The sequence below is a fragment of the Clytia hemisphaerica genome, unplaced genomic scaffold (genome assembly GCF_902728285.1).
Source record: "Clytia hemisphaerica strain Z4C2 unplaced genomic scaffold, Clytia hemisphaerica genome assembly, whole genome shotgun sequence".
NCBI lineage: Eukaryota > Metazoa > Cnidaria > Hydrozoa > Leptothecata > Clytiidae > Clytia > Clytia hemisphaerica.
The window spans coordinates 1,019,810-1,040,391 of record NW_027104370.1 but is presented as its reverse complement, the minus strand read 5'-3'; the positions used below and the strand labels follow the sequence as shown (position 1 = coordinate 1,040,391).

Here is a 20,582-nt window from a genome sequence, read left to right as displayed (position 1 = left end):
AGTTGTTGAAACGTCTCCCTCCATTGCAGGTGAAACTCTATTACCCAGGATATGAAATTGACTTGGATTTAGGTGTAGAAAATTTAAAAAAAGTCAAATATCAAAGCAACATTTTCGGAAGAGTTTTGATACTATAAAGCGTTAGGCAGCGGCGAATCTGAGGCGATTGCTCAAAGATTTTGGCGTAGAGTCTTCGTTTCTTTTTAATGAGCATGGTTAATTAAGAGGAACATTTTTCGTCATAAATGATGAAATCCTCTCAGATACCCCACTAGGTATTTAAATCCTTACGTGTGACTCCATAACATTCAATGGATGTTGCAGCAACGACGAGAAAGAACAAAATAAGTGATAACTTCATGGCTAGATTAGTGTGCGATGAACGTGAAGTATCTATTAAAGAATAAGTACAAATTTTAGAAATAAAGTGATTAGGCAAAACTCTAAGCAAATAATAAGCAAAGTATAAACAACTATTTCACTTCATTCCCCTAAGTATCACCACTGAGCAGCATGAAAGAAGAATCGAGAAGGAAAAATTAAAAATTTCGGATTTTTCAGATATATTTCAAAATGTTATCATATATCGATATTGAAAATAAAAGTTACCTTTATTGTCAAGCTTTAAATGTATATTGAGTGAGTTTTCTTCTGTTCCTCGAAAACTTGATGATTCTGCCCTGTTGACTTGCAGTATTTATAGGATGTCTGGACCCATAAAAACATCGTTTACTGGTCATTAAGCCCCAACAATTTGCTCCATGTAATGTCCGTTCCCCCATATTACATTTATTTTCTCATTTCATTATTTCATAATTTGCGCCGGAAATAACAAATTAGTAAATATTTTTAGGGTCTGACAAATTGTTTACAATATACAGATTAACAATATTTAGTGTCGAAACACATTATGGCCAGAATTTTTGAAGATTTTGGCTTGTTCAGTGCAATAGTTTGCAATCATGAAAAAGTGGACCTGTACAAAAAAGTTTTAATCACTGACATTTATATACCCTGGACCAAGTTTCTCATTTCCGGTCAAGCAAAATATTTGATGGTATATTTGTTATCATCACGGAGTTTTTCTAAAAGAGGCACCCTAATGGCGGCACTACTAATAATTATAATAACTACTCAATAGCGGTTTAAATGCATCGAGAGCGCTAGATCTACTTTCCCTCGAAAACTTTTGATGATGTAGCACCGTAGACGTTTATTTTAACACTGCAATGGCTTAGGTACCCATTCAAAAATGGATTGGGTTGAGACCAATCATACACGGGCATTAACGTGCTTATTTTAGAAACATATATAAATTTTATATTACATACATACATATTAAAAATTTCGTCACTTACCAATAATTTCGTCACTCTCTGCCGACAAATACTTTTTGCCCACGAAGTTTTCCCTCAGTTTTTACTCTCGGGTACCTAAGAGCCGTGCCCCTCCCCTTTTAATTAACTTTTCGAAAGTTTTCAACCCAGGAAATTCTTAGAATTTCTTCGGAAAAAAATAAATTTTCCCGATCTTCAGAGCTTTAGCGTGTCAGACGAAAATTTCTACATCTGGGTGCCAGATAAGTCGTTTTTTAGACCGTCGTCACCTTTAAACCAGAACCTTACAGCGCAGTAGAATTCTCAATTGGAAAACAGACCTAATAAATTACAGTACATATTCAGACGTAAAAACTTTGGTTTGTAATATTTTTTACTGTCTCACTTATGAATTGTTTAGGGAAATAGTAATGCAAGGATGCGAACATTCTTAACTTTTTAATTACCAATGCTGAATCGGACATTGACTAGTATGAATTGCAGACCTCTACAAAACTGTAGGTAGGGCCAGGTAGTATATCTAAAAGGAGCACGAATCTGTTAGTGGCTACCAGCAGTCTAGACACTAAATCTGGTAAAAAGTATATTTTGATTGAAAAATACTTAGCCTGTCTTGACAAGCAATCTTAGATAATTAAGAGTCTTCTAAAAATAATATTTTATTATAATTGTTCTGTTTATTTCAATATCTTAATTATAAATTTTTCAATATCCTAATTATAAATTTTGCGATGTGTTTAATAGGTGCCACATTTAATTGAACATACACAAGCTGCAAACTCTTTCAGCTTCGATAGGCATTTGTACAATCATGGTCGTAATATTTTAGAGAAAAGGGAAATTCCCACGAATTTTCAAAACCACAAACGATTTGGAGGTGCTCTAAGTTAGGTTGGAAGGGTGGAGTTTTACTCTGAGTTTTAACTCCAGACTTAAGGCTCTAAGGATCCAAAAGTTCAAGAACGGTCCAATAGGGCTCAGAATATGGCCTGGAAATCAATAAGCCCGTGTCAAATTGAAATATCCAATCAAATTTAAGAGCTAGCCAGAAATCGACTTTCTTGCCCAAACTCCAAATTTCGAAAAACGAGGAAATAAGCTAAATTCTCAATAAATTTTGACCATGATTGTAGTTCATGATTCTGAATAGCCCACCCCTTAATAAGGCAGACAAGAGATGATTTTCCATGCTTGTGTGAAGCTTATCAATTATGTACTAAACGTTTTTTTATAAGAACGAACTATATAAGAATATAAATCTTCGCTGGCCAAAATGTTAAGAAAAAGTTAAGAGCATTTTAAGGCTTTGTAAACTCAAAAACACCCTATTTCTTAGGAAAATGGTCAAAATATTCACAAAATGGTAAAAATAATAACATGTAACATTTTTAGGCTTAAAACTCAGAAAGTGTATATAGGGGGGGAGCCGTACGGCGATTTCCGAAATACCGAATAATCGGTACATTACACCTTCAACAATTTATATGTGTTTCTCAAATAAACAAGTTCATGCCCGTTGATGATTGGTCTCGACGCAATCCATAAGAAGTCAAACGTAAAGTTGAGTCTTCATCCCCGAGACTGCATTATTAAAACACTTTTATAAATGGTTACTGACATCAGCCTCCAAGATGATCCTTGCAAACTATTGCACTGAAAACCAAAATCTTTAAAAATAATTGCTATAATGTTGTTTCGATACCCTAAAAATATTTACCAATTTTTTATTTCCGGCGCAAATTATAAAATAATGAAATGAGAAAACAAATGTAATATATGGGGGAGCGGATGTTACATGGAGCAAATTGTTGGGGCTTAATGACCAGTAAACGATGTTTTTATAGGTCCAGACATCCTATAAATACTGCAAGTCAACAGGGCAGAATCATCAAGTTTTCGAGGAACAGAAGAAAACCTACTTAATATACATTTAAAGCTCAACAATAAAGGTAACTTTTATTTTCAATATCGATATATAGAAATGATAACATTTTGAAATATATCTGAAAAATCTGAAATTTTTAATTTTTGCTGCTCAGTGGTGATACTTAGGGCAATGACATTGTTGTTTATACTTGTAATTATTTGCTTAGAGTTTTGCCTAATTACTGTTTCCATCACTTTTCTTCTAAAATTTGTACTTTTTCTTTAATAGATACTTCACGTTCATCGCAGAGTAATCTAGCCATGAAGTTATCAATTATTTTGTTCTTTCTCGTCGTTGCTGCAACATCAATTGAATGTTATGGAGTCACACGTAAGGATTTAAACACTGGCATATCTAAGATTTCATCATTACTGACGAAAAATATTTCTTTTAATCAACCCTACTCATTATAAGGATACGAAGAGTCTACGTCAAAAACTTTGAACCATCGCCTTAGATTTGCAACTGCCTAACGCTTAGAATCAAAACTCTTCTAAAAATTTTCCTTTCGATATTTGTTTTAAATTTCCTACACCTAAAACAAATTCAAGTCAATTCCATATCCTGGGTAATAGAGTTTCACATGCAATGGAGAGAGATGTTTCAACAACCAATTGAAGTGATAGGTCGGCCCAATTAGTTTATTTTTCGAATAGAAATCTCGGTTATATCACGCCCATCAGTAAAAAGTGATAAAAATGTTTCTGAAGCCTGTTACTGAATCTATCATTTTATCTTTATATATCATTCTATCTATTAATTTTTTTCAGGCTTGTTCCGAATCAGAACTTTAAAACGTGTGTTCACCTCAACATATTTGATCAACAAAGATCCATTAGACATGCACGCGGCGGCCGCTGAATGCGCAAAGTGTGGAGGTTTCTTGGCTACCATCAATAATGTTAGGGAGCACCATTATTTGGTTGGCCAATTGAAGTAAGTATTTTACTCACTAACGCAGCTACTAGTTTGAGTGTACAAAACGTGATAAATTAATTTCATACTCATTGGGTCTTTTATGCTCCGGGGGGGGGTGGTTTTTGGGCAAGTTGGGTATGTGCCGGCTTAAGGGTGCCTTTTTTGGAACCCTGCAGTCCCTGTAAGGGTTGTAAAAATCAGAGAATCAAACTTCAGTCATACTGAGAGTCGGAAAAAATAGGAAAATTTCAACTATTTGGCCCCAGAAAGTTCGAATTTTGATCAAGTTAGTCCCAATAAGGGTAGTAAAACTCACAAAATTTTCCTTTTTTTCCAAATTTTTAGTCCCGTTAAGGGTCCGAGGGTCGAAAGTTGGGCGGCACACGCCCCTCAGCTCACAACCCTAGTACCCCCGGGCTTTTATGCGATACAGGATGGATATCTTCACTACTGGAATCCTCAAAAATTACTTAACCCGTTTTCTTTACTCAAACTAGTATGAATCTCTGTCCGTATAGATTTCTTTGTTTGAACGAAAAGGTCAACCTGGATGCCAAGCTAGGTTCTCACAGCCGAATAGTGTCAATATCGGAGGTCATCCATTTTATATGCAATCTATCCAGAACTTAAAATCTCTAACTGCTGTTATATGTCACTAATAATCCATACTTTTTCAATTACAGTCTACTTGGAATCAAATCAGCTTGGATCGGATTGATTGATAAATCTACTGAAGGCAAATTTGTATGGCCCAGCACACCGGCCCCAGGATTCAAAAAATGGTGTCCCCACGAACCAAATAATTTTGGTACAGGCGAAGATTGCGTAGAGTTGAAAGCAGACACAGAAAGATGTTTAAACGATCTTTTCTGTAATGTTAAAAAACCTTACATTTGTGAAATCAACGAAGTCAAGACAATTTCTAATCGATTAATGTAATTTTGTTTTGTAAAAATCATTTTGAAGTAGTATTTTTACAGGTGTGTTTTTAAGGAAATTTATTTGAAGAATACTTTCTTTTTTAAAAGTTTTTCAAAAATTCCACTGAAATTTTTTTTCTTATATTTTTTTTCAATCTCTGATTTTTCTAAACACTCCTCAAGAATGCTTTAACCTAATCTCAATTTTTAAAGCTTTATTTCAAATTGACGATTTATCTTGAGTTATGATCGATAAATGTTCACTGTTGCACAATAAAGTTGGATTTTAGAAAATACAACATGACTTCCTTGGGGTTATTTATGTCATTTTCCGGGGATGAAAATATTTACACTATTAATGCCGACCCAAAAAAATATAAGCACTTTGATTGGTTAAGAACATCGAAATATTTGCAATATCTGATATTTCACATGTGCAAAATATGACTGCGTTGAAATTTGGCGGACTGGGTAAGCGGTGGGAGAAAAATCAAAACAAAAAACGCCCAAAAAGCTCAAGGACAAGTCAAAAGATAGAGCAACAATAAGTAAACATTTTCAAATCAAATCATGTTTTGTAGTCATAATTCTTCCAAAAAAAATATCATAAATCAAATTGATGAAGATTTAAGGAAAAAAGTGACAAAAATACTCTCTTCACCCAACAAATTTATGTTTTTTATTGCAAGCAGTGTGTTTTTTAGCCAACCAAATGCATTAGACTAGGAGAAAGATAAGGCGAGTTTCTTGATTTTTGATGAATCAAAATCTGGTGTCCCTGTAACTAAGAAACTGTTTTAAATTGTCGTCCAGTTTGTAGCCAAAAAATTAGCAATACACCTCGAGCAATACATATAGTTTCATTTCAACACATCTCAGCTCAGATTTTTTTCCAAAGGACTCTTCACTTTTTCATCCTCTATATTTGAGTTTCGTAAGTCCATCATTCGTTTTTATTTCGAAAGTCCAAACCGTTTCCAGGTCAGCTGTCATCGTAAGATTGCTCAAAATGTTTTGTTGTTGCAACAAGAAACCATAAAACCATAAGCATAGAGTAGGTATATACTCCGTCCATCCAAAAATGAACAAAAAAAACATCAAACAGTTCAAGCGTCGCCCGGGGGGCACTCCAGGTAAGTGACCTACCGGACGTGCGGCCCTTAAGGGTAGGTTTTTTGGACTTCGGAGAGTGCACCGTAAGGGTTGATTTGTGAGCAAGTGGGAAAAAGTGCACTGTAAGGGTGTAAAATTTGGGAAAATATCAAATTTTGAGTTAAAATTTGAGAAATTTCAAAAATTTTGCCCTTAAAAAGGGTAAAAGATTTCGAAAAATTGCACTATAAGGGTCGATTTTCAGCCAATTTTTTCCTGCACTGTAAGGGTCTGATTTTAGAGACCTGATTTTTGGCCGAACGTACGGTCGTTTTCAAAATCGAGTGCCCTCCCCCGGGGGAGCGTCGCCAAGTAAAGAAAGCTGTTGTTACTTGGGTACCTGGAGCATTGAAATCACATAAAAATTCTCTCCTTGTCGTTCTCAGTGTAAGAATTTATAATAAAAACATCTCTGGAACCTACTGCGAAAACTGTCTTGTTTTGATGATTTCTCTCCGTCTCTGCAGAGAGTTTCGAATGTTTTTTGTTCAAAAGAATGTGGAACAAAATGATGGCCAGAATCAAAACACACAAAAAATGGATAGAGAAGATTTTTTTGGGTCGACAATAGATAAGTTATCACATAACTTCTCGTGCAATGCTCGATCTTTTACTCGTTCAGAAATCTTACCGATATTTTTCTCACCTAAAGTTCCGGAAGAATCTCGGTGCCTACCCTGAGAATCAGAGGTTGAGTTTTCAAAGAACATATCAACCTCTGAGGACCAGGTAAAGCAATTTTATCGCGCAAGTGTCAATCTAATCACTGTAGAAAGAATCAAAGATGTCTCAATGTACATGTTTACTATTGACAAAATTCCTAGCCAGGAAGGAAGGAAACGCTGAACAGTCCTGCTTTTTCATTTCAAGAGGCTCAATCTCATTCAATTTCCGGGGGAGGGGGCACTCTATATTAAAAACGACCGTACGTTCGGCCAAAAATCAGGTCTCTAAAATCGGACCCTTACAGTGCAGGAAAAGGTTTGCTGAAAATCGACCCTTATAGTGCAAATTTTCGAATTTTTTTGCCCTTTTTTTGAAATTTCTGAAATTTTACCTCAAAATTTGGTATTTTCTCAAATTTCACACCCTTACAGTGCACTTTTTCCCACTTGCTCACAAATCAACCCTTACAGTGCACTTTCCGAAGTCCAAAAAACCTACCCTCAAGGGCCGCATTTCCGGTAGGTCACTTACCTGGAGCATAGTCACTAGAATACACAACGTGAGCGAAATAAAAAAAATCTCAACCTCGGAGCTGGGACTTCCCGACCATGTATAATAGTCAATTGACATTGCCTGGAGTGCCCCCCCCCGGGTCAATTTCCTTTCTTTCAATTCACTGGAGGAAAAAGGTGTAGAGGCTCAAATCTAGCCCCTTCGAGGCTTTGAAATCAATTGTCAAATCCCGGATCCCGGAGATCATCCGATTTGTTCCCGTTTTTTAAACCCGCGTAAGCATAAAATCAAAATAGACTCTGTGGTGGATAACTGAGCGCGTGCTCACAAACAAAATGGCGCCAGAGTGAAACACAATTTTCATCAAGGCCCCCTTGGTCAATCTAAACTACTGTCCAGCACCAAAATCTACAAGCTACAACAGGAGCTTTCTTTATCTGGTAAGAGTCCTTTTCTTTTTTTATGAATCTCTGACCTGATGAAGCTGTTTGATTTTTATTTTGGATTATTTTGTTTAGTTGGGTCTAAATTTTGTGTTTTTAAAAATCCGTTTATTATGAACATGAAATTTTGCATACAAAGTCATCTTATAACATCAAGTAAAGTTTTTTGATACATCGACCAGCAAGTTTTGGGACACTTTCCTTTCAAAAAAATCCTCTCCCTTCCCTCATCCTGGCCTCCTGAGCGGAATCAAGATTTTTCCCCCATTAGACCGGCTAGTTCGAAACGCAGGTCACAGGTCACAGGTCGCAGGTCACAGGTCAGTGATGATAGGTTGACTCTAATCAATGTCATTGCAGAGGAAAATGTTTGGAAAACACAGAGAATTATCAAAAACATAATTCTCAAGCAATTTCATCCATATAAAACCATTTCAAACATCAAAATTTAACCATGTGCTTTTATCGATCTTTCGCAGTTTGCGCCGTGTATAACGCAGACCAGAAAATGTAAAACCATATTATACGTATAACAGGTGTATTACATATTGTAATGTTTGTAATGTTATATGATGGTTACATATAATAAAACTCATCGCTCTAAAACTACCTTCTCAGAGAACTCACGAGCTTCTGATTGGTGTAATTTTATATCCAGCCATATTGTTATCATCACATTCGGTATGCTAAATATTTTTGGTGTTTTTCTCTTGTAAGACATGATATTTTGTGATTCTGTCAACATTTTTGTCAAAAATTGTCATTAAAATAACAATTGAATGATTAATTAGTTTCATCCTTCTAAAACCACTCTCTTAGGGACCTCACAAGCTTCTGATTGGTGCCGTTTTATATCCATTCACACCATCCACATCACTTTCTGTATTATAAATATTTTTCGTGTTTTTCTCTTTTCTTGCATCAGATTTTATGATTCTGTTAATATTTTTGTAAGTAAGTGTCACTAGGTTGTTATTTTATTCAATTGTCATTTTATAATATCTAAATAACATGTATTACTTTTTTGTAATTTAATGCGTTATGTATTGATGTTATGTTATGTTTATGTTATGATCTTATTATCTTTTTTCCGGTCTGCACTTTGTTGACCTGTGACCTGTGACCTGTTGACCTGTGACCTGTGACCTGCGTTTCGAACTAGCCGCCATTAGACCTTTTTTTTAAAGAGGCAGCCATGTTGAATAATTAGACCTGCCAACTTGAGATGTTCATTTTGCGTGAGATAAAAATTTCGAAGCAAAACCCCGAATCTTAGCCCGATTTTTCCGATTTTCCGATATTGGAAATCGGAATATTTTTTCCAATAAATCGGATCTGGGAAAAAATTTCCGAAAATCGGAAAATCAGGGAAAATTTATTCTGAAAATCGGAAAATCGGGGAAATTTTTTCCAAAAATTGGAAAATCAGGAAAAAATTTTTCACGAAAATCAGAAAATCTGGGAAACTTTTTTCAAATATCAAAAATGCATGAGAAATCAAACTTTTGAAAAATTGCGCGAGACAGTGTTGGAATGCGTGAGTCTCACGTCCAATGCGTGAGAGTTGGCACCTCTGAATAATTATGTACTCCAGCATAAAAACAATGATACAGCCATGCATAATTTTTAAAATATGTATGATACAGTAATTATGTATGGCTGTATCATTGTTTTTATGCTGGAGTACATAATTATTCAACATGGCTGCCTCTCTAAAAAAAGCTCTAAAGGTGCTAGGATCTTGAATCTTAATACCCCCCCCAGCGGTTTGCGTGAATGCGTGAATGAGCATTTTTGGTTGCGTGAATGCGTGAAAATTGAAAAAAAATTGCGTGAATGCGTTGATTGAAAAGGATGAAAGAAAAATAGATTACTGTTATTTATTCTCAGCCATTATTTCAAAATTTGACCAAAACAAAAAAACTTGAATCCAATTAAATCCAGCTGCAGATTGCTGTGAAGATTTTTAGGCTATCGAGAAAGAAGAAGGATTATGTCTTAAGTTCAGCAATTTACCGCTGGACAGCTGAGGCTAAGCTGCTGAGAATTTCATTTCTCCAAACAGTGCATAGCTGTCAACCTCTACTCAAAAAACATGGGAGCTCCATAAAGTGGTCATTAAAACCTTGGTTGCTGCGTAGCTAGGTGACTGTATGGGAGACGTACTGTGTGAGAATTTTTTCACACAAGAAGAGATATTTGTCGTTTAGATATTTTTCACAAAAGATTTGAAAAATTTAGAAATGCAGTAACTATAATCTAAGTTGGTGCTATTTTAAATATCGTGCTACTGTACCTCATTATTGCTGAAATTCCAAAAATGATATTAAAGAGTTTCATGTAATCGTCTAGTTGGTCTCAAGAACAATTTCTAACAGATCTATTTAGACATGTTGCTGCAAATCTGCTGATAGAAAAGGATAATTAAAACCCTTTAGCACTTACTTACTAGATGTATTAGAAAAAATACATACACGCTTGGCTACAACTACAAGCCTGGAGTTCTTTATTTTTCCAGAGAATTTCAATCTCAAAGCTCCTTTCAAGCTCCCTATTTACTTAGCTGCTAAGATTGGATTTGCTAGATATATAACTTATGTATATATAAGTATAACAATGGACTACAATACAGAAAAAGACGTTTATTGAATGTTGTTTTGTCAATATTCTGTCATTTCTTCGTTCAGGCTTTTGTAAATGTTTGCAAGTTCAAGCTTAATTCTCTGTTCCTTAATTTGTTTCCTTATTCTCAGCCTGACCATTTCCTTATTTTTTGGACCATTTTCAGCCTCCAAGTTCCTTATAGACGAGTTTCTTATAAAAATAATGTGTATTGAAGTTATTGAAGTTATTGTGATGCAGGCTATATTAGAAATGCAGGCTAAATAAAATTTCTTGTTTTAACAAGATTTGAAATGCAGGGCAATACAGACAATGCTATTTTTTTATCGCCTTTGATGTTTCTGCTATTTACAGCTTGGTCTATCTATACCTTAATTTAATTCATTTTACACGCTTTTTATTTTTTGTGCCTTGGATTTTTGCACACCCCAAAAAACAGTATATTCCTGGCACTCTTTAATTTCTGCACAGCTTGTAATTTCTGAAATATTATTTGAGTGTTTTTGGTGAGAAATATACATAGAGATGGCGAAAAGACATGGAGTCAGAAGTTTGGGGTATGGCTGTGCTCTAACGGCTAAGAATAGTAATACAGTACGTGAAAGGATTATTTTTTTCATAGATAGATATATTCTTGTAGTAAAATAAGGAGGATCAAAGGGGCAATCATTTACAATTGTATGGCAAAAAGCTTCTCAAAGTATTACAATTTGAAGGGGATGGTTTCGGTGGCAAATACAAATAACAAAACAAAAAATAGCAATAAAATTATATATTATAGAACAGTAACTACAGATGATGCAACTTTATTGGTTTATTTTTTAAAAAGTTTGATAAAAGGAAAAAAAAGGTAAAACTCTTTCTTCATACAACATATTAAATGGGATTATTTTTCTAGAATTCAAAGATCAGTTTTTGTTTTAAGATTTGGAAAAAAGCATCGTTTTATTATCAGCTAAAATTAAGGTCATTGAAATATTACTACAAGCAAAAAAAATTTTTCTCAAATAATTAAATATATGTGATGTATATAAAAATAAAAACCATTTCTTTTCTTCCAGTTTTTTTTAACTTCAAAAAAAAATATCAACTTAAAAAAAAAAAAAGTTGACTTTTTTATTTTACTAAATTATCAACACAGCAATAATGGCGACATAATTAATAAAATCCCCTATGTCACTAATTGCAGCAAGCAACCCTGTGTTGTTCCAGTGTGTACTTTTTATTTAATCTTATTTTCAAATATATTATTGTTAATAAATTTGGAAGTAGTTTTATCACAATGTTTTGCAATTTTACTCTGGATACAAGGGTTAGCAAGTTCTAGATATTAAGAAATAGAAAAGTTTGTACCCTCTACAGATAATTATGTGCTACCCATTATGATAAAAATACTTCCTATTAACTACAAAGTGAATTTTTCTTATATATTCTGTTTTTTTAAAGAGCATTCAGGTTCTTTCCATGTATTTCTTTTATTTTAAAAGTCTTTTTATTTTAAAATGTGCAAAAGTTTTTGTTCCATAATCTTCACAATAAAGTCTTTGTGTCTGACCCTGTACCTGGTTTCAAGGGTGTTTTTTTAATATGAATTTTTGCTGCTTCATTTTGGATTTCTTTGTATCTTTGACTTATTTGGTTCTCTTTCAAACCATGTTACGAGAACATCTCATGTAATCAATAGGTATCCATAAGATGCCATTATGTTATATCTCAACCTTATGATAAATGATCAATGAACTACAACTGCAGTCGGTTCTCTCCATCTCATATTACTCCATCTTCCTTCTTCATCCTCACCTTTGGGTGTTACTGTATAACTTATTGCATAGGAGTGAAGGCAATTACAACATGTTTCCTACTTTTTGACTTCTTTCAATTTCACCTTGGTACCAATAATGCAATTAAAACTAATATTCCCACTAGATAACTACTCAACGTCAACTTGACTGATGTACTTTGTTTGCCAGCTTCTGTCGCTCGTCTTGGGGGCTCACCTAAAACGAAATAAAAAGAAAAGTTTGGGTAACTAAATAGTACAACATGTAAGGCTCTAGTCTATAAAACCTGTATAATACTCCTTTATTGTTGATACTAGTCTTGCATTTAAACAAAAGAGACCATCACTTTAAATAGATATGAGCGCGCAAAGATATGTAAGGATTTTGTTGTTTTTCGTTCAATGATGTATTACCTTCTTTGAATTTGGTCGCAGCAATGGTAACTTTTGATTTTGGTCCAGTACCATATTGGTTGACAACAGCTATTTGAAAGTAGTATGTTGTTCCTGAATCCAAGTTATGTACAGTAGATACAATGTCGTTGCTCTGTTCCCAAAGAGCCAACGCCTTTTCCTCAGCTTCATTCTCTTTCCGATAGAACAGCTAAAGTTAAAAAGATCAATAATTATAAAGAATATTGTTGTCGGTGTTTCATTTTTCATTTACTTTTTCCTATTGGAATTTCTATACTATTTTAGATATTTATTCAGCTGAAGGATTCCTGTGTTATTTGTATTTGATGGTTGGAACGAATCAAAAGGTATTTTTGTAAAGAGTAAACCAAAGCATTTACCTTATAGCCTGATATATCTACAGTTGGAGCCACAGCAAGCCATGTCAGAACTATTGCATTGTATCCTATTGATTTGACTATCGGTGCCTCAAGTTTGTAAGATGGTACTATGATAAAGGAAAGTGATATATAATGTTACTGCATACAGAAGATGAGAAAAATTGGATTTAGATTCATGCAAATGTGAATCAAATGTCATTTTATATCTGACATTTTGGATTGCTTTATTTATAACCAACAAAGATTCCAAGTATTTCGAAGGCTACATTTGAATGTTTTCAGAAAAAAAATTGAAAGCGTGATAACACGAAAACTTACCTTTCGATAGATCGAATGAAATTTCAGATTCTTCACTGATTCCAGCTCCTGTTACAGCTGCCAATTTGAAGAGATATGGTTCGTTGGGTGCCAAGTTCTTCAATTTGAAGGTCCTTTCGTCAGATCTTAGGTTACCTTGTTGTTTCTTGTTAGTTTTCATTGAAATGTATGTTAGTAAGTATTTTTCAATGACACCGTTCTTGTGGAGAGGTTCTGTCCATGATAATGTCACTTCTCCTTGTGATGCATCAATGATCTTAAAGTTTGTTGGTGGTGTTGGAACTGGAAATAAAAATATGGGGATATTAAAATTGAGAATGATGTCCATTTCCCACCTATATTTTGACGTTATCCATGGAATATTAAAACAGTTTTTTATGAAGTTTTATGTCAAAGTGAGTGTCAAAACGATATATCTCATTGATAAACTCACTCAGGCATATCCTTATCGTGGCTGAAAACTCAAACACCCCATTTTAATTTTAATACGTTTTAAATATGACTTACTTCCTTCTGGTGTTGTGATAGCTCCATATCGAATACTTCTTGGTCCATCGCCAACATTATTGAATGCCAGAACTTGAAAATAATACGTTGAATGGGCTTTCAATCGGACTTGGATGGACTCTGCCTTGGTCACTTCATATCGTTCAATGACTGGATAGTTTTCCTTTGGTTCTTTCCAATAAATGAACTGAAAATTAAAAATAGTAAATATTAATAAAAGACTTCTTCTTTTTTGATGATAGACATCAATTTCTTTGATAAACAATAAAATAACATAATTATCCTTTAGACAAAACCTTACTAGGAAAAGTAAATTCTGCCACAGGTCTAAGTTATTTTGTACCTTGTATCCTTGGAATTTTCCTCGCATTGCATTTCTTGTTTTACTAACTTCGTCCCACAATGCTACAGCATTCATTTCATCATCAAGTTTGACTTTCAGATTCGTTGGAACTGTGATTGGTACTAAAAGAAACATAAACAGTCACAATCGATTCTTAAAAAGAGATTCAGATTTGTTGTATTCGTAGTACAATCTGATCTAATAATCTTATTCTTAGCTCAACCATAATTCGAATATTTTTCCATTAGAACATAGAAACCTCTATCGATTTTTTTAACATCTCAATTTTAAATCCAACATACCTCTTTCCCCAGTGTATGCAATATGTACAGGACTCATTGGTCCATAACCGTCTTTGTTCTTGGCTTGGATTTGAAATTCATATGGTCTATAGTATGAGTCGTCATTGATGAACGACAGCTTCAAGGAATGTTGGTCTTTCGGCACTTTACGTTGAATGAGTCCATATGAAGTTCCCTTTTCTCGGTAGTGTACAATGTATTCGATTCCAGGAGCATTTTGATCAATTTCATCCAGAGGCTGAAGAAAAATTACAATTATGATTAAGTTTTAATGAATAATAATACCAAACCAAAGGGTTTTGAAACTGTACCACATTACCACAATCTTCCCTAATTTTTGTATATTTTCAATGAATCAATTCTTTTAGAACTTACATCAAATGACACTGTCAATTCACTAGGTCCAGACCCCTTGCCATGAATATTAGTTGGATATTTCATTGGTTTAGCTGTAGGTGTTCGAATCCACTTGCTTGTTTCTTCGCTAGGTTTACTCTTGCCATGTTTGTTTTCACTGATAACTCTTATCCTGAATTCAATCCATGGTGACATTTCCACAATCTCACTAAACCTATATCCTTCTGTTTTATTGGACACTTTAATTGTATGCCATACGTCAAGGTCAAATGAAGTCCTTGCTTGGATGTATACTTTCGTAGTTGGTGCACCATTTTCTCGTCCCAGTGACCAGGAAATTTTAATGTTTAATCCTGATAGGTCAGTTGCTGTCACGTGAGTCGGTGGGTCAGGTGGACCTAATGATCAAACATAAGAAATGTTTATGGGGCTATATTATATTTTCTTAATAGCAACGTGGCTTTTGTATGGGATATAAAAAGTATGATGGTTTTGAGGGTCCTCATTTGGCAGATGGATGCTCAACACTCCTGTTGCGAATCAGGTTGCGAAATTCTTACGCAAATAAGGGTTTTGATTTTGATTTTTGTTTGAATGCTCTTACTGTAGACATTGTTGCTTTATCTCGCGAGAGCAAAAAAGATTACTTGAATTTCATAAGATCTTTCAGATTTTAAGTATATGCTAAAACCTTCTTATCTTCAACTTTAGAGGTTTTAATGATGAGGTTTCTCTTTAAAAGACTGTCAAGTATCTTTGTGGCTGTAGTAGTTCTTTTTGTTTTAAATAACTTTTTGGGATACATGATAACCTGCAAGTTTAAGCACGTTACATAGCCCAGGACTTTTCGCTTGATTCTTTAGGATAATTCTTCACTGAATTCAACTCATTTTATGTCTTTCTGTTGAGGATGTATTGAGCTTTATTTTCTCTACTATTCCCTCTCGATATTGGATGCTCCGGTCAAATTAATTAGCAAAATTACATTTAATTGCTAGTTTTTCCAAAGAGTGATGATATAAAAGATAATTTCTGTTGTTATATGGAAGGTTGAAAGTTCATTCCCAGGACAAAATTTAATGAAAGAAAAATTGCAATATTCATTTTGTATTTTTCTATCTATTCAATGAGAATGTATCACTTCATTTTTAATCCCATAGACCCGCCCCTAAACATTTCATTTGGATTCATTTAATTTACTAAAATGATTTTTGATCTCATCAAAATTGTATCAAAAAAGGGCGATTACCCTAGATATTAATCCATGGGGGAGGTGCCTAGCTTAAGGATATAATACATTTTGAAGTTCATTTCATTACATATTTCCTTTTGCCTCGAGAGGTATCCCTCAATATTACATTGATACTATAAAAAATTCCTTGACATACATTGCATCTCCTTTAATGTTTTTACAATAACTTATTTTCATGAATTATGAGGTATCATTTTTTGATGTTTTTCGCAACAATCCAATTTAATTTTGAAGCTTAAAGGTATCAGTATGAAAAATTCAATTTTGATGATAGATCTTTAAGTCAGCGATACCCTATTGACGTAAAATGTCTCACGCCATATTTGATTCCGGTAAACATAAGAGAAATTATCAAGAGTTGTATTTTTTTGTATATAAAGTGTAATTAAGTTAAGAGGTATTAAGGTGAGCAGGATTAAGTCATTAATTTTTGATTATATTATCTTCGAGTTAGATTAATTAAACAGTGGTCTCAAAAAACCACAAAATCTATTAAAGCATTTTGATGCTCTCAAGAAAGGATACGTATTTCTAAAGCCTCCCGTGATAAGTTCGCAGGACAAAATTTATAAAATGGATAGTTTTTGCTTTTCAAGTTTGGTAAAGAAACAAGCTTTTGCTTTTTTTGTTACAAAATGTTATTTGCGTGATCAAATTTAATAGTTCATTTTAATTTTTAAAATTCTGTCCATCAAAATTTAGAGATCCTCCCCTCGACTGTTCAAACCATTTAGACCTGCTTAGACGAGACACAGTATTACTGAGATGTAATGTCAAAAAATTGTAAATATTCAAGCGGTATATGTCCCTCCTTCAAAGAAATACATTTGTTAAATCTAATGTTTACTAACTCCCAAATGAAGATAAGATAATTTGTCAAAATTCATTTTTCATTATCTATCAGAAAAGCAATTAGCAAAATAAAGTACATTCGATTATGTCTGATTTTGTTAAATGTATTAGCCAATTATGTGTTTAGATCATTGCCAATGATAAACATTGCAGCATTTTTCCTCTGACATTTTCCTTGATTTTCTGTTTATTCTATTGCACACAAAAACGAAAAACCTTCTTGTTGAATTCGGAAAATTTTGATGAGGAGACATTGGAGATATGAACTGACAAACATTAAGGACATTCAGACTGATTTTCATCTTTTCAATCCTGGCTAAGTTCAAACTAATGAATATTATAACTCTTTTTAAGTAAAGATCAAAGTCAAAATAATGAAACGAATCTTTTTTTGAAATGTCTGTCTGCGTTCAATCAAAATGTCCCTCTGCCATGAATTTTTGACAAGATCTCACTAAAGCCTGATCTTAAAATGCTCAAAAATACTTTTTGATTTCTTTAAAGGCAATCTATGTATACAAAAAATGCCTCCCAAAAAGATCACAAAATACCTTTTGAGAATTCACAGTTGTTTATGTAAATTTTCTTTGGTTGTTTATTTAAAAAGATAAACAAAACAAAAATAAAAAGTGCATGTGACGCCTAAGAACAAGTAAGCAAGTATCTGTATCTCCTTGAAGCTCATCTCAAAACTTTGTTTAACTTTTCCACCTGTGTATAGTCAACACTTGATTTCTTCTCAAATCGTTTCCCTTACCTCTTATGGTTCTTCGCGTAGTCTTTAGAAATGGAACGGTCGTTGTTTTAACTCCAGGCGGTCGTATTGGAATATCGGGCCCACCATCTGAATCTGTAGTTGGGAGAATTTAACTTGTGATCAGATCAGAATGAATTGAATCATTTAATTTTTTTTCTTTTTTAATTGTTTTTTTTATTGTTTAAATTAAAAGTTTTTCTTTTCGGTTTTTTTCTTTTCATTGTTCATAGCTCATTTGCATATGAATAACGATTTGTTGTTTAAATAGGGAAATTGTTTTTTGCTCTGGTTTTTTTCTCTCTCATTTTGATTTTTGTCACTTGTGGACAAGGATGAAAAACCCTTAAACCCCTTTTAGCCGATAACAGAGCATATGATTTTTTCAGATTTTTTGATTTTTTTGTGTGTGTTTTTTGATAGAATTTTCAATTTTTTATTCAAGTTTTTTTTCTGATCATATTTTATTTTTGTGAAAAATGGAGAAAATGTGCTAGTCAAAAAATGACCATTTTGTTAATTATACAGCTAAATGCATGGACTGAGTCTTTAATGAAAAAATGCTTCAAATTCCAAAAAAAGAACTTTAGTCTAATTTCTTTTAAAATGTTCTACGTTCTGTCACATCAAAATGATAACTGACTATTAAACTTTAAGCCTATTGTAAGTGGTTAAAATGTAAAAAAAGAAAAGTCATGTCAAAGAAATGTCAAAGAAAAATAAGGCCAATTTTTCTGATGTTTTTTTTCTGTGTAAAACTAGCTCAAGAGCTTATAATGTAAATTAGCAGCTGATGTTGAGCTTTTTTTTTTCATCGAATTTTTCAGGATTCAATAAAGTCTGTCCATATTTGTTTAATAAATTTAAAGAACGAAGTGTGAAATTGATATTAAATTTTTCCTTTTTTAAATATTTTTAGTCAACTTTATGTTATCCCAAAATAAACGAATTTTTTTTCTCGTGTCTTGAAAGAACACTGAAGGCTGAAATTTTAGTTTCACGATATACTCCTAAAAACAAATATTTTATTACGAAATTTGATTCTTATTCTTTTGCTGGTACTGAAGATTCTTAATTCCCTTGGAAAAATGGATTAGATTATAAATGTTTTCGTACATTTTGCCCTACAGCTATAAAATAATTCTGTTTATTTTGAGTTTTTGATTTGTGGTTTTAAGTACAAGATTTTCTTCATTTCTATATCAATCGGTTTTTTCTTTAAAAAATAAGCTGTTGAGAATATCTCTGAATCAACAATTGAAATTATTCTAAAAAGGATTTCATTATTTTTTCATTTGAAAATTTCAATATAATTTTTGTAATACTCAAAATACATCAAAGTCTTCCGATATATTTAAAATGTTCTTTGATTTTCAATTCGTTCCCCGTTTATTTTTTCTAATAAAAATGAAAATTTAATGAAAAATTCAAATTGGGAAACATTTCATTTCGTATCTAAATATTTTATATCCCTTCGTCTTGTTCAAATCTATGTATTTCTAAACAGTGATTGAAAAGCTTCTAAAGATTTTAAAATATCAATTAAAATTTCATTGGTTAGCTTTTAAAAGTTACAAAATTATAAGAACCGATTTCTTTGACATTTGTATAATTTAACAATGAAACAGACTTGAACTGTGTCAAGCTTAGCTGGACAGTGAAATTAGGAAACTAGGACTGTGAAGTTAGGAGAGGACTCCGCCTTCGCATTTAGCTGTATATAAATAACATATATCATTAAGATTCGTAGTTGGTACTTTGTTCCCTAATAAACACATTTCCCCCATTTTCAAGGAATATTTTTGCTGACATCAGCGATTTTAAATGATTCTGATCAACCTTAAAATTCTCCCAACATGTATCGATGGAGACTAGATATTACATCACTGTACGTGTGCAAGTCTACTAAACTCCTCAGGAGAGTTTTGATTCTCGCCAAAGAATTATAAGAATTTCTTCTTTAATGTTTTTTTAAAAGAATTTTTTTATAGGTGCAGTCGTTATAAAAATAGTATGTAAGAGTGTCTGCGTGTTAAAAGTAAAATAGAGACAAACCTTAAAACAAAGAAAATGTATGCATCCGCCTGCCAAAGGCTAAAAGGGGGTCCAATGGGGGGTCCAATGGGGGGTAATTCATCCTCAAAATGGAGGATTCTAGGAGGGGTGGATTGTGTAAAGAAATAAAATAACAAAAATATCATATCCTAAAACGGAATAAATAAGAACTAACTTTCTAATGGAAGTAAGTATCTGATAAAAGAACCAAAACGTAAAACGCTGCCAGCATTCTTGCAGCATTTTTCACTGGTTCCGAAAAGGAAACTCAAAGAGCACGCCGCCTATACCTTGTTAATGAGCTTACAATCTTAAACCAACATTGAAGTCATTTAATAGGAGCGTAAAGTAATATAGAGACGCTAATACTATCAGTACTGTATAGTTGCATTGAGTTAATTAAAACGGGATAAGCATGGGCTTATGCATCCGGCATCAGCGACCTGCCATAATTTGTCTCTCCTTTTTTTAAAGACATGTATATTGTCTATTTAAGGCTTAATTGCTCTCGCGTGTTTATTCATTTCGCTAATTGCTCGTTACCCAGTGTTACCTGTGAGGTATTGATTACACGTTTTTTCTCTCATAAGAACATCCAGAATTTTTGAAGCATTCGGATGTTCTTAACTTTATGGGATTGAATGTTCTTATTTTCACCATTTTTCGAGCATTTTTGTCCATTTTCCTAAGAAATTTGGTGTTTTAGAGTCTGCAAAGCCTTATAATGTTCTTAACTCGTTCTCAACATTTTGGCCATCAAAGCCTCATGT

At 33.3% G+C, this 20,582-nt stretch overlaps 2 protein-coding genes and 1 long non-coding RNA gene across 8 annotated transcripts in view; 2 read left to right on the top strand and 1 right to left on the bottom strand.

The window, feature by feature from the left end:
* Nucleotides 1–3,113: 3,113 nt before the first annotated feature.
* On the top strand, nt 3,114–5,165 carry LOC136818485 (low affinity immunoglobulin epsilon Fc receptor-like). Its single transcript, XM_067074819.1, has 4 exons — nt 3,114–3,162; nt 3,493–3,594; nt 4,035–4,200; nt 4,866–5,165. Exons 1-4 carry the CDS (start codon nt 3,114–3,116, stop codon nt 5,119–5,121), a joined length of 573 nt encoding a protein of 190 aa, XP_066930920.1. The 3' UTR covers nt 5,122–5,165.
* Nucleotides 5,166–7,745: 2,580 nt separating this feature from the next.
* LOC136818495 (uncharacterized) overlaps nt 7,746–20,582 on the top strand; it is a 57,910-nt gene continuing 45,073 nt past the window's right edge. The window contains exon 1 of the long non-coding RNA XR_010848244.1: nt 7,746–7,873. This is a non-coding gene — a long non-coding RNA (uncharacterized lncRNA). The remainder of the gene's footprint in view (nt 7,874–20,582) is intronic.
* Nucleotides 11,407–20,582, bottom strand: part of LOC136818493 (contactin-4-like) — a 32,776-nt gene continuing 23,600 nt past the window's right edge. For 4 of the 6 annotated variants that reach the window (XM_067074827.1, XM_067074828.1, XM_067074829.1 and 1 more), the window contains exons 10-18: nt 17,761–17,853; nt 14,918–15,297; nt 14,543–14,780; nt 14,241–14,362; nt 13,898–14,084; nt 13,391–13,672; nt 13,073–13,179; nt 12,693–12,882; nt 11,407–12,495 (exon numbers count right to left, since the gene is read on the bottom strand). In XM_067074827.1, coding sequence (XP_066930928.1) covers nt 12,380–12,495; nt 12,693–12,882; nt 13,073–13,179; nt 13,391–13,672; nt 13,898–14,084; nt 14,241–14,362; nt 14,543–14,780; nt 14,918–15,297; nt 17,761–17,853 — 1,715 coding nt within the window. In that variant the 3' untranslated portion in view covers nt 11,407–12,379. The remainder of the gene's footprint in view (nt 12,496–12,692; nt 12,883–13,072; nt 13,180–13,390; nt 13,673–13,897; nt 14,085–14,240; nt 14,363–14,542; nt 14,781–14,917; nt 15,298–17,760; nt 17,854–20,582) is intronic. The other 2 variants (XM_067074833.1, XM_067074834.1) reach the window with 1 other exon arrangement.

Coding starts and splice junctions, on each gene's coding strand:
- LOC136818485 (XM_067074819.1), top strand. CDS start 3,114: ATGGGGGAGCGGATGTTACATGGAGCAAATTGTTGGGGCTTAATGACC. Junction 3,163..3,492: donor TTGTTGGGGCTTAATGACCA/GTAAACGATGTT, acceptor TTTCTTTAATAG/ATACTTCACGTTCATCGCAG. Junction 3,595..4,034: donor TGAATGTTATGGAGTCACAC/GTAAGGATTTAA, acceptor AATTTTTTTCAG/GCTTGTTCCGAATCAGAACT.